General features: G+C 37.7%; 1 protein-coding gene across 2 annotated transcripts in view; it reads left to right on the forward strand.

The window, feature by feature from the left end:
* The window catches only part of ME1 (malic enzyme 1), a 187,561-nt gene that overhangs the window by 77,912 nt on the left and 94,413 nt on the right, over nt 1-15,236 (forward strand). For both annotated transcript variants that reach the window (XM_030040684.2, XM_030040695.2), the window contains exons 4-5: nt 4,600-4,675; nt 5,867-6,028. In XM_030040684.2, the coding sequence (XP_029896544.1) occupies nt 4,600-4,675; nt 5,867-6,028 (238 nt within the window). The remainder of the gene's footprint in view (nt 1-4,599; nt 4,676-5,866; nt 6,029-15,236) is intronic.

Raw genomic sequence — 15,236 nt, forward strand, 5'->3', positions numbered from 1 at the left:
TATATGATGAGAGACCATATTGAACAGTTACAATGGGAAATGTTATTATTTCTTGGTGAAAAAAGAGCAGAAAGTTCTTTGTGGGGAGGACATAGGTACTCATTTCTAGTACAATGTTTGTATTGTACTGCTTTTTATAATCTTAACAAAAATAGGAGGGAATTTCAACAGGGACGAGGGAAGTAGTTTCCCACTTTCTTGCAAAGTGCCAGAGTTTGGGAAATCAGAAATAAACTGAGGCTAGTCCTTGAGATTTATTGTGATTACGATTATTATTAAGCTTGTTGATTTAGGCTGCCTGGGGAAGTGAAGTCACCTCTACTATAATTCTATGTACAGTTCATAATTCAAATAACAGTTTTGAACATGTAGGGTTGTGAGAAAAGTTTGAACTTTTTTTTCATTAAAAAATGTTTGGCATTTTCTGAGACATGTTAGATTGCCTCCTGTTATTATAAGAGGAAAGAAAGGCTTATTCTGTTACTATGACACATTTTTCTAAACTGTTCCTTAATAGAAAATAGACAAATACATTGCTGGCGGAACATTACTTCCACGAAGCATAATAAACAAATACTCCATTTAATTCTGTTTACTTTGTTCTCATAGATCAAAGTTCTAATGAAACAGAGCCAAATTATGTGATGTAGCATGACGGCCACATAACTGGTAAAATCTGCTACAGTGTAGTGAGCTCAGTGACCCAAAATAGATCCACCCTTTGTTGAGTGGATCCCGACGTCCTAGCATGGGCTCCCCCCTTGCTCTTCAGGGCTTGGGTCTTACTGGTGTGTGACAAGAAGAAAGGAGGCGTAGTTACTTCTTTGCATAATTATTCCTCCGCTGTAGTTTCGTACATCGTCTGGCTATCTGAAGTGGGTGTAAGTAGAAGCGATCCCTTTGGCTAGACTGGTACAAACCAGTGCTGAACTGAAGGCTAACTGGGGCCAAAGTGACTGAAGATGAGCCCTTCTGTGTACGCGCTCAGACAAGTTCCACGTAGATCCGCATTGTGCCAGGTTCAAAATGAACATGTTAATTTGAAGACTAATCTGCTGCTGCAAGCTTCGAGTCAGTTTTAAGTCGCAGTTTTGCTGATTGGCCTTTTAAGCCTCAGCAGGTCTCAATGTGTTGCCTCGCAAGAAAAGTCAGTATGTGTAACTGAGATGGCGGTTCAAATAGAAAGGACAATACTGTGTCGTAAAACCTACACTTGCTTTTACAGTGAGCTTGCCAACCTGGGCTGCTCTGAAAGTGTGTATGGGAGAATTTAAGCCTGCTTCCGTGTGAGATGCTTTTCATGTTAGGTATGTGAATATGTGCACGCTGAAAACCAAGCAGCATATTTTTCCTCATCTTTTTTTTTAAAAAAACCCCTTATCCTTAAGCATTTTTTTCTGCATCTTGCTTCTTTCTCCATGTGCTGAAATGCGTTACTTGTCCATCTGCTGTAGCAGCCCCATCCTGGAGTGCTGTGTCAGACAGATGCACATCACGCGGGCTGTCTCTTGCTCTGCAGCTGGCAGAGCAGGGTGTGCGTCCCTGACATGACAGTACTTATTATTGACATTATACTCAAACGGATAATTCTGTCTGATTTCTGGACTGAAATACAGATATACTTTAATTCAATTTACATTGTGTAGCTTGCCCCTTTCTTGATTCTTCTCATGGGTGTGCCATGACAGCCAAAAAATAACTATGATGTCAGCCTGTGTCACCCTATCCCACTTGTAATAAACCTTCTGCAGTTGGTGCTTTTCCTTGACATAGCATGACCTCATGGAAAAGAAGAAAATACTTAGTGCTACCTTTTGGTGGTTGCCTGCAGGTAGGATTGCCAGTGAGTTCAGTCCCGGTAATGTAGGTTGAATATTTTTGTGGCTGATGCCGCTGCAAGCTGGGCTTCCTCTTGCAACCTGGTGTAGCTTCTCGCAGAGGACGCCTTAAAGGAGAAAAGTGCTTTAATTAAGAAATGAAGGATGGGGAAACCAGATCCAGAGAAAAGAATAAAAGATTCTTATCTCTTATTCTGTGCCCTTAAATCTAGGGGTATCTTCTCAGTCAGGCCAATGTGTCCAGAAACATTTTACTAATCTACAGAAAGAATGGAGGGAAGAGGAGAAGGAGGGGAGTGCAATGCTTTCGACATGGTTCTGTTTGCACTTCAGCCCCTGTTTTCTATTGTTGTTTGAATGTGATCCTGCTTGGACAGATTTCTGAAATACGCTCTCAATACTTATTCAAAGGTCCTTACAAATGTTCTAACAAAATTCCTTCTGGAGCAGCCACCCTGCCTTTATTTTCCTCTGCCGGGGAATTTATTCCATGGAGACCTCTCTCCCTAGCTTGCAAGGAAGAGGTCATTTAACGACACTGGGCTGGGCTCTGGCTCTTTAGAAAATCAATACAAAATCTTGCTTCATTTAACACGAATCTATTAGGTCGGTGTAAATTGGAAGGCGGGGACAAGGAGAAAGAGGGGTGATGCCTCTACATAGCTTTCCTCCTGCACTCTTCTTTTCCTTTCACACACTCAGCTCTCCCAATCGACTGTCTCCGAGGCTAGCAATTTCGATAAGCTGTATTTTATGACTTTACAGTTTACACAGTGTTTTATAAAATGACTCGCTCTACGATACATCAGAAAGGAAGCATTCACAGTTATTTTGCTTTGCTGCTTCATGGCGTTTCACTGTTAGGGCCATCTTTTTTTCAGGTAGCTGGCTCACAAATAGCAATGCTTGTGTGCTGGAAATACCACAACTTCTGAAAAGTGCTGTAAATATTAACCCTCCCACCCCCCGAGGACTGTCACTTCCACCGAGGTGGAGGAATTAGTCTGCTGACAAGCGTTACTTATTAAGAAACAACCGATAGACGTCATCATCCAGCCTTGTGCATTTGTTCTGAGCATGCGGAATGGATGCAGAAGGGGAATTAATTGGGAATGCCAGGATCAGAGAATTCCCAGTTCTAGGGGGAAATGCATAAAATGAAATTTAAACAGTTAAAAATATCTAGCCAGAAATGGCTGATTGTTTTTCTTCTTTATGCAATGCATGTATATTTTTCTTTTAGAACATGCCAGTTTTTATTTAATTAGCTACTTGAGGTTGTAGTTTCTGTTTCTGAATCATTAGCTTTAAGATTAAGAATTACTTTGGTTAATTGCCACATGTCTTACACTGCCTTTTGTCCAAAATAATAAACAATTGCAGTTGTATATTTTTGACATCAAAGAGGGGAAGAAGACACTTAAATGTGAAATTAAATATAAAATTAAATATAAAAATATAGATCACATGTTAGTTTATCTATAAAAATATAAATAATCTAACATGTATGAAATATATAAACATGTGAAATTAAATATAATGTTTGAACTCATTTTTGTGTCTTGACTAATATACTTTTTAACACTGCAGGAAATTTTTTTGCTTGACTTGCAATACTTGCAGTCGTATCTGAGAAGTGTGACCCACACAGGCATGCACCCAATTCTATGAATATGGAAATACCGTAGTAGACTTAGATTTAAATTATTTTTCAATACTTTTCTCTAATTTTTACTTTATAACTTTTATAACAGGCAGATGAAATGCTTTAGAATAATTCCAGAAGACAACTCCGTATACTTACTAATGCAAAATTTAATTACAAGAAAGCATCTTTGGCATGTACTTCTTCATTGATGTTTTCTTCATGGTTTTTGAGAGATTTAATTTAGTGGGATAATTTTTTTCCACTCTCTCACATGAGAAAAGTAGATAAGAAATGGAATTAAATTAAGTCTGAGTGGACCTGGATGTATATCTGCATGTCAGGTAAAATAAATGAAGAATAAAATGCTGAGGAGTAGGATAAGATATTATATCAATTTTTCTTCTATAATAAATAAAAAATGAAATGTGAATTACACTTTTCTGTCATTTTGTTTTATGCTCTTCTGCATTGGTGGAACTAAAGGTCAATTTACAAACACTCTTCAAAGTAAAAATTCGGTATGCTCAGCACTGTGGGATGTGCTACACGCTTTCAAATCAAAGAGATTTTCATATAGAGAAGATAATTTTCCACTTTTGTAGGTGTCAAAGGGGCAATCTAATTAAATAGGAAGACTGTTTTCTAAACACTTAACTGAAAGGTCCTGAATTATTTTATGTAATGATAATATATGGCTTTTTCAGGTTTTGTTCATAGATTAAAACTTTGGCCTATTCTTGTCTGTAAATGTTAGGACTGCAGGGGCACTAGTGATCACTGTCATATGATGAACACGTTTTGTGGTCTGGGACAATTAACGAACGCATTTGAACAGATCAAGTGCTCACTGAGCCTTAAAATCAAACTTAGCAATTTTCAGAAATGACTTACAGGTTCTCACTGCTCAGTGAAGCTTCACTGAGTTACATGTTCTCTGACTTCTACTAAATGCAGACATTTAATTTACTCATTCATACAAAACTGAGCACTTATTATTGAACTGAATCTACGTATGTTGGAAACACATTTGCATAGAGTTAATTTATTATTTAATTGATTCATACTGCAGTGTTTAATTGCCTGTTTATATGAAAAGTATTTTTTTATTTGCAGAGGTCTTTTTATTACTATCCATGACCGGGGACACATCGCTACAATGCTTAAATCCTGGCCAGAAAATATTATCAAGGTAAGTTCAGTTTTAGTTGCATAACAAAGCTGACACTGTTTTGCACCTGAGGTGACTTGGTTAAGATATTTTTGTAAGCATTTTATCAAGTAGATTTCAGTGATTTCTTAGCTCATTTTTAAAATAGAAACAATGCTGTCACAGCCAAAGTTTGGGGCTTTTAAACCGTTACTTGTTTAGCTGTGGACATCCTTTACTGATTAATTGGTCAATTACATTGAATATTATGCATCAAAAAAATCCTGAATGGTTTTTCTGCATTTCAGGGAATCACAGAGTGGTTGAGGTAGGAAGGCACCTCTGGAGATCATCTAGTCCATCCTCCTGCTCAAGCAAGGTCAACCAGGGCAGGTTACTCAGGGCTGTGTCCAGCCTGTGGGTTTTGAGTATCTCCAAGGGTAGAGACTCCACAAAATCTCTTGGCAACCTGTTCTGGTGTTTGGGTTAATAGTTCTCCACGTATGGTACCTGATGAGCTGTCTCACAAAAAATATTAAATTTCCAACTAAAATTGCTTGTCACAGAGTACGACAAGGAAATTATTTTGTTGTCAGCTGCTTGCCATACTAAGCACTTCTGTCCTTTACTATGAAAAATATTCCTTTTTAGCACAGACAGTTTTGTGGGGTTTACAGAGTTACTGTATATGAAACACATACTTCCTCATATGTGTAAGTATGATGGAGTGTGTTATTTGCTCAAGGGAAGAAGAAATACATCTTTGAAGGGTAAGAACCAGGTGGTTGTAGACAGCCCTGTCAAAGGCCAGCAGGAGTGGCTGGCTCTGGTTCTGCTGAAAACAGCCATGACAAAACCCAGGAGTCCGGGGTTGTTCTTTTTTTGTGGATAACTTCCTTTCCCTTCCTATTCTGTTTTCATACTGTTGACAGAAAAACGTAAGAGGGAACAATGCCAGTTCCCTTGTAATGTAATACTAAATACCTCTCTTGTGTGTTCTTAAAAGTTTTATACGAAAGTCCCATTTACAGTGATGCAAGAGTCTAAAATAGTGTAACAAAACCACAGTGAAATACAATAAACCAGTTCTGGACCTTTGTTGTATTATTGATTTGTTTGTACTTGTTAGAATTTTTACATAAAAATTAAAAAATGATGGTAAGAAGATAATGGAATACTTAGTACATACAAGCAAAGAAGTGATTTTTACAGTGCTTTTATTTCTTCCTCCAGGCTATTGTGGTGACAGATGGAGAACGTATTCTTGGTCTTGGAGACCTTGGCTGTTATGGAATGGGCATTCCAGTCGGTAAACTGGCACTTTATACGGCGTGCGGAGGAGTAAAACCTCACGAGTGTCTACCAGTGATGTTGGATGTGGGAACAGATAATGAGGTAAATCCTTTTCTGAGGTGTAGTGAGTATTAGCTGTTTGAAGGGAACTATATCAAAGTTGAACTGTAAAAAGTTGTTTGTCTTTATGGTACTAGCTTTGATTACGTGCAAAATAAAAAGTCCCATGGAAAAAGTCTAATCCTAATACGCAGCGTGGACTGTTTTGTAAGGCTCAAGTAATTAAGGATGCTGTTGTCTGTAAAAATGTGCTGCATACATCGTACATGTTAAAAAGTGGTATGGGAAATTAGATCTCAAGAAGAGGGGGACGATAGAGTTAAAAATATAATTTAAGGCAGCATTCCTTCTCCACTTCTGCTGCAGAATTCCTCTGCAGTGATTTCAGATGTGAATTCTGCCTGTGCCCCTCATTTTGGTGAACAGCTTGAAGCTATAGCCTGATCTGTGCTGGGAATTCATGTCTACGTACTTCAGTTGACATTGACTTTAGCTATAGAAAGCACTGTAATGCTATGAGTTTTCCCCAAATGAGGTCCTAGCGCTTCAAGTTAATGGACCTTACCCTCTCTAACTTGGCTTCCCATTTGCGTGAAGTGCAAAGATTTAAAGTTGTTGAAAATTGGCTTTGTTATTTCCAGGGCTCCTGGGATTACTAGTTAATTACTTGGCCCCTGTTCTTCCTTCTTTTTCTTCTGAAAGAATACTTGAATAAGTGACTCTGAATGATGTCAAATTAAATATCACCAGCAGTATCATTATGCTTTAGCGGAAGTAAACAAATGTTATACTATAAATGATGCAAGTGTTAAACTTTATGCATGATAGATGTAACAGAGATTTATGTCTATTATAGCTAAACAAAGCATTCCTGTACCAGTAAACTTAGCTGGGACCTCTAGATTGTTGGGTTGGGTGTGTGCATCTTCAGCTTCATACACACACCTCCACCCCTGCCCCACTGGGATAATTTAGACAATACATCATGAAAGCATTACTGAACTGAGAAATAGCCTGCTACCCTCTCTCTATCCCCCAAGAACCCCCTTCTGAAAGCAGACAGCCTTACTTACGAGGTGCATCTGAACACTGTAGCACATAGCCATATCGATTCACATACAAGTCTCATTAGCTATAAAATGGTTTTATTCCTGCTTTGAGCAGCCAGGCCAGTTACCTAATCTATTATTGAATGTTTCTAGATGGTTAATCGTATCAGCTACTTCTGATACTGCAGTAGGCTTTACATTTTGCTTTTATGCTTGAGTTTCATTGTAATTTTTAATTTTTCATAGCACATTATTTTCTTGGGAGATATCAAACATACATATATATATACACACAAATAGAAAAACAAGCTTACCCATACCAGTTACTCAACTTTCATGTCAGTGTTCTTGTGATGAAACAATGAGTTCAATGCATATGAAAGAGTGGCAAACCTAAAGTATTACAAGGTGCACAAAAATTTTGTGAGCTGGGATTTGCTGGTGCTCTGAAATATTCACCTTCTGAGTCGGAGGATGCCTTTTGTTGTTTCAATTTGGAATATGCCTTCTTATTTTAGGACCATACTATGAACTGCTTCAGTTTAGTCCTACAGTGCAATTAGAGGCTGAGCCTGTTTTAGTACCCAGCCAACATGGTGGTTAGCAGCGTAGGACAGGGCTGCTTCTGTTGGGGTGCTTTTCTTTCCTGCCCAGGTGTGTATCAAGCTTGGACACACACGTGCTGCCCGACAGTCTAAAATCCCCAGCTAAATTTACTGGTACAAGAGACCTTAAACTAAGTTTGAATGAATGCCAGGTTAAGTAAAGAGTTATTTTTGTTGGTTTTTTTCAGTCCCGTAGCAGATGCAAGGAATCACATTAGCTTATGGATCAGTGTGGTTTATGCTCATCTAGGTTTTTGCAGAGCTGAGGAGAAGTCAGCAGCGTGAGGGAAATCAAGGCTGTGAATCATGGTTGGGTTATGGTCAACTCTGACGGCAGCTCAATTGCTCTTTCAGAGTTGTGCTGGACTACACTTCAAAACATAGATGTTTGGTGGCTTTTTCCCGTGGGGACTGGTTGATCAGATGTTTAAGCATTTATCCAACAGCTGTAACTGGGAATAAGACCTCTGAATTCTGCTGTTGGGTTATGAACAGGTGGGACTTTATTGCTCTACCCCTTGACTGAAGAGACTACATGGGCCTGATAATATTCGTTAATGGGAGCTTGGGTGTAGTTTTCTGGCTACTTTAGTCAGTCAGGGATCCTGGGGCACCAGCTCCCTTAATTTCTTCCCTCTAACACCCTCCCTCTCCCCCAGCAGCACATCCCTGTTCCCTCCCTAACGCTGGTGTTCGTGTAACTGGGTGGTGAGCCACTGCAGAGAACTGAAACGACTGAAAAACAATCACATTTTGCTGGCTAAGCTGGTTATATTAGGTCAAGCTGCTGTGGAATTGCACTGCAATTCCTTATCTTTAAAATCTAAACCTCTTGGACAAATAACTGTATTTTTATGCTATATTTTCTTACTCTAGCCAGGATTTTCCATAATAAGACACAGTAGAAATCGCTCTCATAACTTGAGCACGTATAAATAATAATTATGCTGAACATGTTTTTTGAAATGTGCAGATGTTTTCCATTTAGATTAGTTCCTTTTCCCTTTCTGTGGGGGCCTCAGTGCTTTAAAACAAGTTTTAAAATATGTATTTTTGGCAACTATGATGCAGTTGTGCACAACCTGTGAATTCTCCAGAAAGATTAAATCTTACTCTAAAGCAGATTGCAAGAAAAAACTTAACAAATTTTCATTCCGTATTGTTTTGTTGTGTACAGGACCCAAACCAGTAACTCTGAGGAGCAACTCACTCAATTTCTGATGATTATTAAAAGCCTTATTACTGTTAGCTTTAGCAGAGGTATTTCTAGCTGGGCTATTATCTTGCTACTCATAAAACCAAGAAAAGAGAAGAGAGGCAAATAAAGCATTTTTAGACAATTGCCTAGATAATAAGCAAGAGAAATGGAAACTGCTTACTTATGAGTAAAAATTGACCTAGTAGAAAGACTTGCGTGACCAAACTAGTAAATTACTCCATGTAATCAGTGTGGGACTGAGTGTCCAAAAGAAGTGGTGTTGACCACTGCCAAAAATAATATGCCTGTTTCATAAGTCATTGACAAATTGGAGGCAAGTAGTCGCTGATAAGACATTTTTATCCAAAACATTTAAAACATTATTTGGAGTATTAGTTATTTACTACAGACCATGACAACCTCACTAAAAGTTGTGCCTTATCCAGTAGCCATGTATTTTTCAGGTGTAAGGATGGTGCTTCTCAGGTGGGATTTCAATCCAAGTAAAACTTACTCAGGCACCAGTCTCAGTACTGATATGAAAGTATTGTTGGAAATTCTGAGGTGATGTGATCTCTGGCTTCTGGGCATTCATCTAATGTTATAGAGGTATATGTTAATCACTTTGGAATGGTTAAAGAAACAGATTGCAGAAGAAAAATGAATGGTTATCAAGGTACAAGCAACTACAACTTAATGGAGACCTCCTTGAAACATGTACTCAGCACTTTAAGTGGGATGGGTTAAGGGTGATAGAAATAATCAAGCTGAATCAAGGGAAAACATTTAAACATTAAAATGTGAATGATGATGGTTTGCTACTTAAAACATGTTATTAAACTTGCACAAAATAAACAATGTTGAGGCAAGCCTGTTGGTAAAAATCAGCCTGGCTTACAGGGATGTGAAAACTGGCAGTTAAAAAAAAAAAAACAGACAGCAAAACCCAGTAATAGAAATCAAGTTCAAAAACTGGATTTATAGGCAAAAAAAGAAAAGCAAAAGACACTAAAGAAAAGAAACTTAATCTGTATTGATTAAGAACAGTAAGAATGAGATTTTCTGTTGTTCCTAATGCTTTACCTTAATAGTGGTACTTGTGGAATTATTAGATTGTCAGTATAAATATGGTAGATATTTTTTGAATGTCAGTTTTATCTATCTTGGCGAGAGTCTTATTTTCCATTTTATTAACGGCAAATGAATATGTTAAACAAAAGCTTTAAAAATTTGTCAAGCTATCCTTAAATCAGAATGTCCAAATAATGCTTTGGACAGTTCTTTTAAAAAAAACTCCAGTAAAAGCTTTCTGGACCATGCTGAGCTGGGTGGGGAGGAAGTACTGGGTTTTTTTAATTATAGCTGGGATGAATTGAGAAGTTCAGGAAGACTGGATTAAAGTTAAGGCTCTTATCTAAAATACAATGGTCCTGGTTGCTGTAACCTTAGGTAAAGAATTGAGTAAAATCAGAAAATTTGACTAATCAAGAATTGACGGTAAAATAACTATTGCTGATTAGCATGGGCTTATTAAAAACAAATTTAATCTAATGTTAAAGTGAGTTTACAGATTTTTGGTTGACTTTTATATTTTACCTTCAGAAACATATTCGAATTCATACTGTTCCTTTTAAGAAACTGGACCAATGAAAAAACAAAGCAGGCCTGCTGTGTTACTAGAGAAAATGTGATTTAAAACATGTATTTCTGTGAGGAATAAAAAAAGTTGTGGTTTTATGGTATTTCAGGGTTTTTTTCAGCTCTGCAATGTTTAATATGTTTATCAATGACTTGGAGGCAGTATTTTTAGTGTCCAAGGGTCATAGATGAGACATGGTTTAGTTAAAGTACTATTATCCAGCCAGAGCAGGAATGAAATCTAGGAAGACTGATGGCTTGTGTTATATAGAAGTCAAACCAGTGGTGAAAGGGTTTCTTCTGACCATAAAAGTCTTAATCTAATAACGGATGCTTAACAGAGGAATGAGAACTGTGTTTATTTGGTATCTTACAAGAGAAGCTCTGACAAGTTCAGGGCTGCCAGAGCAATCCTGGACTGATTGCATGTTTAAATTCAATACTGGCAATGACCAGTTCTGGGAGCTTTGGAAAGATTAATTGTGTGTTAGCATTTAAATGTAAACCATTTACCGTAAATTTCAGTTTAGGTAGAAAACATTCAACTCTCTTAAGTAGTACTTTCACACGACGCAGAAAAGCCAAGACAGCTGGTGTTGGAAGAACTTTCTACACAGGCAGTTCCTAGCAGAAGTCACCTTGGTGCTCTGAGTGCCAGGACAGCGGCCACACGCCAGCCGTCGGCATTGCTCCGGTGTCAGAAGTCACACTGCCTGCACCCGCGATGGCTTCAAAGCAGCTGGACACGCAAACCTTCTCTTGCTCTGGGTAGACATAATTAAATAGCTGGCTGGACATATATATGTGCCATTAATATGGGCGCATATATGTATCTGAAGTCATTCTTTATTCTTATAACTGTCAAATACAGACGGTGAAATACTGAACAGTGCACAAGAGACAGAAACACGCGGGGCAGCTGCTAGGGCAGCTACTGCTCCTTCGTCTGCCACGCTTCAGGGACTTGTGGGCTGCTATTTCAAGTTATTTCCTGCATGCTTGCTTCAGAATATTTTTTCCCTTAACTTACTACAAATATTTAAATGCAGGAATGTGGCAGTTCTCACAGTTGCCCTAAATAGGTCAATGAGCATGACTGGGCTGGCAGTTCTGACTGTTCTGGAGGAATGACAGGCATCCATGCTGGAGGACTGAATCCAGAAAAACTGAGGTGCAAATTCAAGCTCAGTTCTTCAACTTGTGCTAGTTAGCTTTCTGCATTTCCCAAAATTACTTCCAATTGTCATAAGAACTGGTACCAGCCTTCCAAGATTCAAGACCCAGGAATGTGTAAATGGAAACTGTTGAGAAAACAGAAACAAACCTGCTTTTATTACTCATATTCCAACCAACTGAAATAGAAGCCTGGACAGAAGGAAGATTAGTATAGAGGAAACCTGCAATTTCATATCTTATCAATCTAAAGATATAAATGTATCAAACAAATCATGTAAATTGTGTACAGCTGTAGGGATTTCTAGATAAAAGACAGTCAAAATTGTTATTCTTATGTAGATGAGGGGCACTTTTACGCAGTTGTTTGTGTGTAGTAAATGTGTTACGGAATGGTAATGCTCTCTGAATTTAGAAAGGTCCTTTTGTCCTCCCCTTGAATGAACGTTGTTAGAACTAGAGACTGCATTAGTTTTACTGTAAAACAGCAGTAGCATTTCCTGAACTCTATGAACAGAGATTGCTCCTGTCTATATAAAAAGTATCTGGTTTTGTATCTGGTCCATATATAGGAATCTCGTTTCTAGGTTATGTTTTCCAGTGTGTTCCCTAGCAGTTTTGAGTATTTCTGAAATAGAAATGACACTATATGTGATCAAACCAGGAGGTTTCTAGATATACAGCTTTTCATTTAGCTATGGTAAAATGTCCCTGACCAAATTAACCTGGTTGACTGAGAGAGGCTTTTTCCCATGTTCCACAAAACAGGCCAGGGAAGGTGCTCAAAGGTAATGCTATGGCCCTATGGTGCTGAATTCCAGGCATGAAAATTTGTAAAACTATTGATGGAGTAAATCTTCTGTGGTTTTTTTATCATTTGGCTACTGCCTGTCTATGCCATTGTGGTAGTAGATAATTGCACTTTCCTTAAGTTCTATTTTACACGTGGAATTCTTTCCCCCCTTAGATCTTGCCGCTAGAGCCTTCCCTAGTAGAACACTGCCAGCACTTGAACAAAGGAGAAAATACATGAATATTCCTTTTTCATCCCCTCTCCCTGCTTCCAGTTGGCAAGAAAATACTGTGGTAGGATATTACTTTTCCTAGAGTCAATGTCTTGAGTAATTTTTTCTTTTCTCTTTTCAGTGTTCAGAAGTACTGAAAAGTAAAGTAATTTCTGAATTACAATTCTGTCTAGCCCATTGTGCAGAAGAAAAAACCCCACATTTTTTTTAATTTGCAGGAATTGGTAGTCTCCTTTTGAATCTATTCAGTTATTTGGAGTGGACTGAATATGTGTTAGAGGAGGGAATGGGCAAGTACAATCTGTTTTTATAGATGCATCTTCCAAAACTGGGGGGGTTTAGTGTGTTTCAGAAGATTCCACCTCTAAAATAAGTATGGCATCACCCATCGCTCCTAAACATGCTTTATTTAAACAACAGGGACACCTGAAACTGTGCCAACATCTGTATTACGCTTGTGAACCTGAAGAATGAGCTGGGAAGGGATGGTACTTATGAGACCCACCATTTTCCCTCAGCACAGGCGCTGTTGGGTGACGTGCTTGAGGGGATCACAAGTATCTGACAGCTGATGTTTTTCAGTGATTTTTTTGAGAGCTTTCCTTTTCTTCCTCTTTAATGTTCTCTTAGTGAATCGTTACAATATGTCTGGTAATACATTCACAACTTGAAAGTTCCAAAAATTATTTTGACTCAGTATTTTAACTCAAATGTGTCAAGAATTGGTAAGTGTAATAATAAATCTAGATTTACCATTTGAATATGTTTCTGCCGTATGCTGCTGATTTGTTATTGACACATGTCAAACTCAGTCTTTTGATTAAGTTGTAGCTCACTTTTTCTGTCAAAAATATTATTTTACATTAGTCTGTTCCACAAATTTTTAGCTTTCTATTTCTCAGGTAGTGAGTCTTGTAAGCTCGCCAGGTTGGATTGTCAGTAGAGCACATAGAAAGTAAAAAAACAGATGAGGAAGAGTAGATGAAATCACAGGCTTTAGGCAACAGACAAGAAATTATATTAAATAAGCTTGCTCCAAGGGAAACTTGAAATAAATTGAAAAGTAAAGGTTTATGTATGTGATCTTGTGTTGTATTGTATATTCAAAGCAATGGCTTGACAAGCCTAGTCTACTCTTAGAAGGAAATATTTGTCAAAATTGTTAAATTTTATCAGAATGAGAGGATAGTTTGCACAGGTTTTTATATGTGCTATTGAGCATACAGTTATTTTAAAATGAGTGTAATACAGTGACAAAAAATATTTACTATTTATCATGAAGCATCTACTTTTTAATATAAAAGTTCAATTGCTCTCAAAAATGCTCCAGATTCTGGGTAGTAGTTTTTATGTGGCATGTTCAGTGAAGGACGTAGTTATCATGCAGTCCTGAAGTATACATACTGGAAAGGTAATTCATGAAAAACTGAAGGAAAACGCCTGTATTATATTTAAATATTCAAATGGAGTGGCATTTTTATTATTACAGAGGAGTTTTTCTTTTATTTTCATTATTTTTATGATTACATAGGAGTTTTAGCTAGATATTAGTGCTTTATCCATTGCACATTAGAAGCATATCGTTGGCGAATGCTAATGTCCCTCAGGTCATCTTTGGGTTTTTATACATATCATCATTTTTGTATTTTCTTCATGGGTATTTAAAATAAATGGCCTTTGTAAGCCATATGTTATCACTGCTGGTTTTGTCTCATTAATATTTTCATAGCTTGAGTAGTTTTCTGTTTGTTGTAGACATGAGGTGAGTACTTCATAGGATACGATAAACTTTATTTTATTTTTTCCTTAGAGTAATATGTCACATATGTTTCCTCTGTTAAAATGCACTACAGACTTGTGCCCAAACCTCCTGTACTCCAAGGATTCACATCTGTGGGATGTTCTAAACCCACTGATAAATAGTGTGATAGACTGGTTTGGGGTTTTACTTTATGTATTTGGTGGGGGGGATTATCACTTAAATCATAAAGCGGATTCCAACACTTTGGTTTTCTCACGCCTCAGTATTTTTTCTCTGTGGATCAGGAGTTTCCACCTGATTGTGTTTCCTACGAAGCTTTGTGGCCCCCACATTGCTGAGCTGGTGAGGTACACCCTGGGATGTGTGGACTGGCACGGAGCCTTAGATATGGATGACTATAGTGAGCAAGTGGAGGCATGGGCATATTTAGCAACAATTACAGTTTTCCCAGAGATTTTATTTGGAAAATTTAATATTTCAAAATACATGATTTGCTGTCAACTGAAGTAAGAAAAAAACCTAAACATGCAAATATCCATCAGAATTTCAGAATGTTGCCTCATTGCCAGTGAATAAATAGGGCTGTGTGACATTTTTGTTGACTGTTGCTGAAGTTGGTGTTAGTTAATATTGGAATTCTTACCATGATGGTAGTGAGAGGTGTGGTTAAGTGAATACTTATCCAAGGTCACCTTCTGTAGCATGTTAGAATTCTTGTTCTGTGTTTTCTTGCATAATACTGAGTTTTCTTCGCTTTATTTCGACAACTGAGATGTAGAAGAAATAGTAATTTTTTTATG

This window comes from Aquila chrysaetos, chromosome 2 (assembly GCF_900496995.4).
Source record: "Aquila chrysaetos chrysaetos chromosome 2, bAquChr1.4, whole genome shotgun sequence".
In the NCBI taxonomy this organism is placed as follows: Eukaryota; Metazoa; Chordata; class Aves; order Accipitriformes; family Accipitridae; genus Aquila; species Aquila chrysaetos.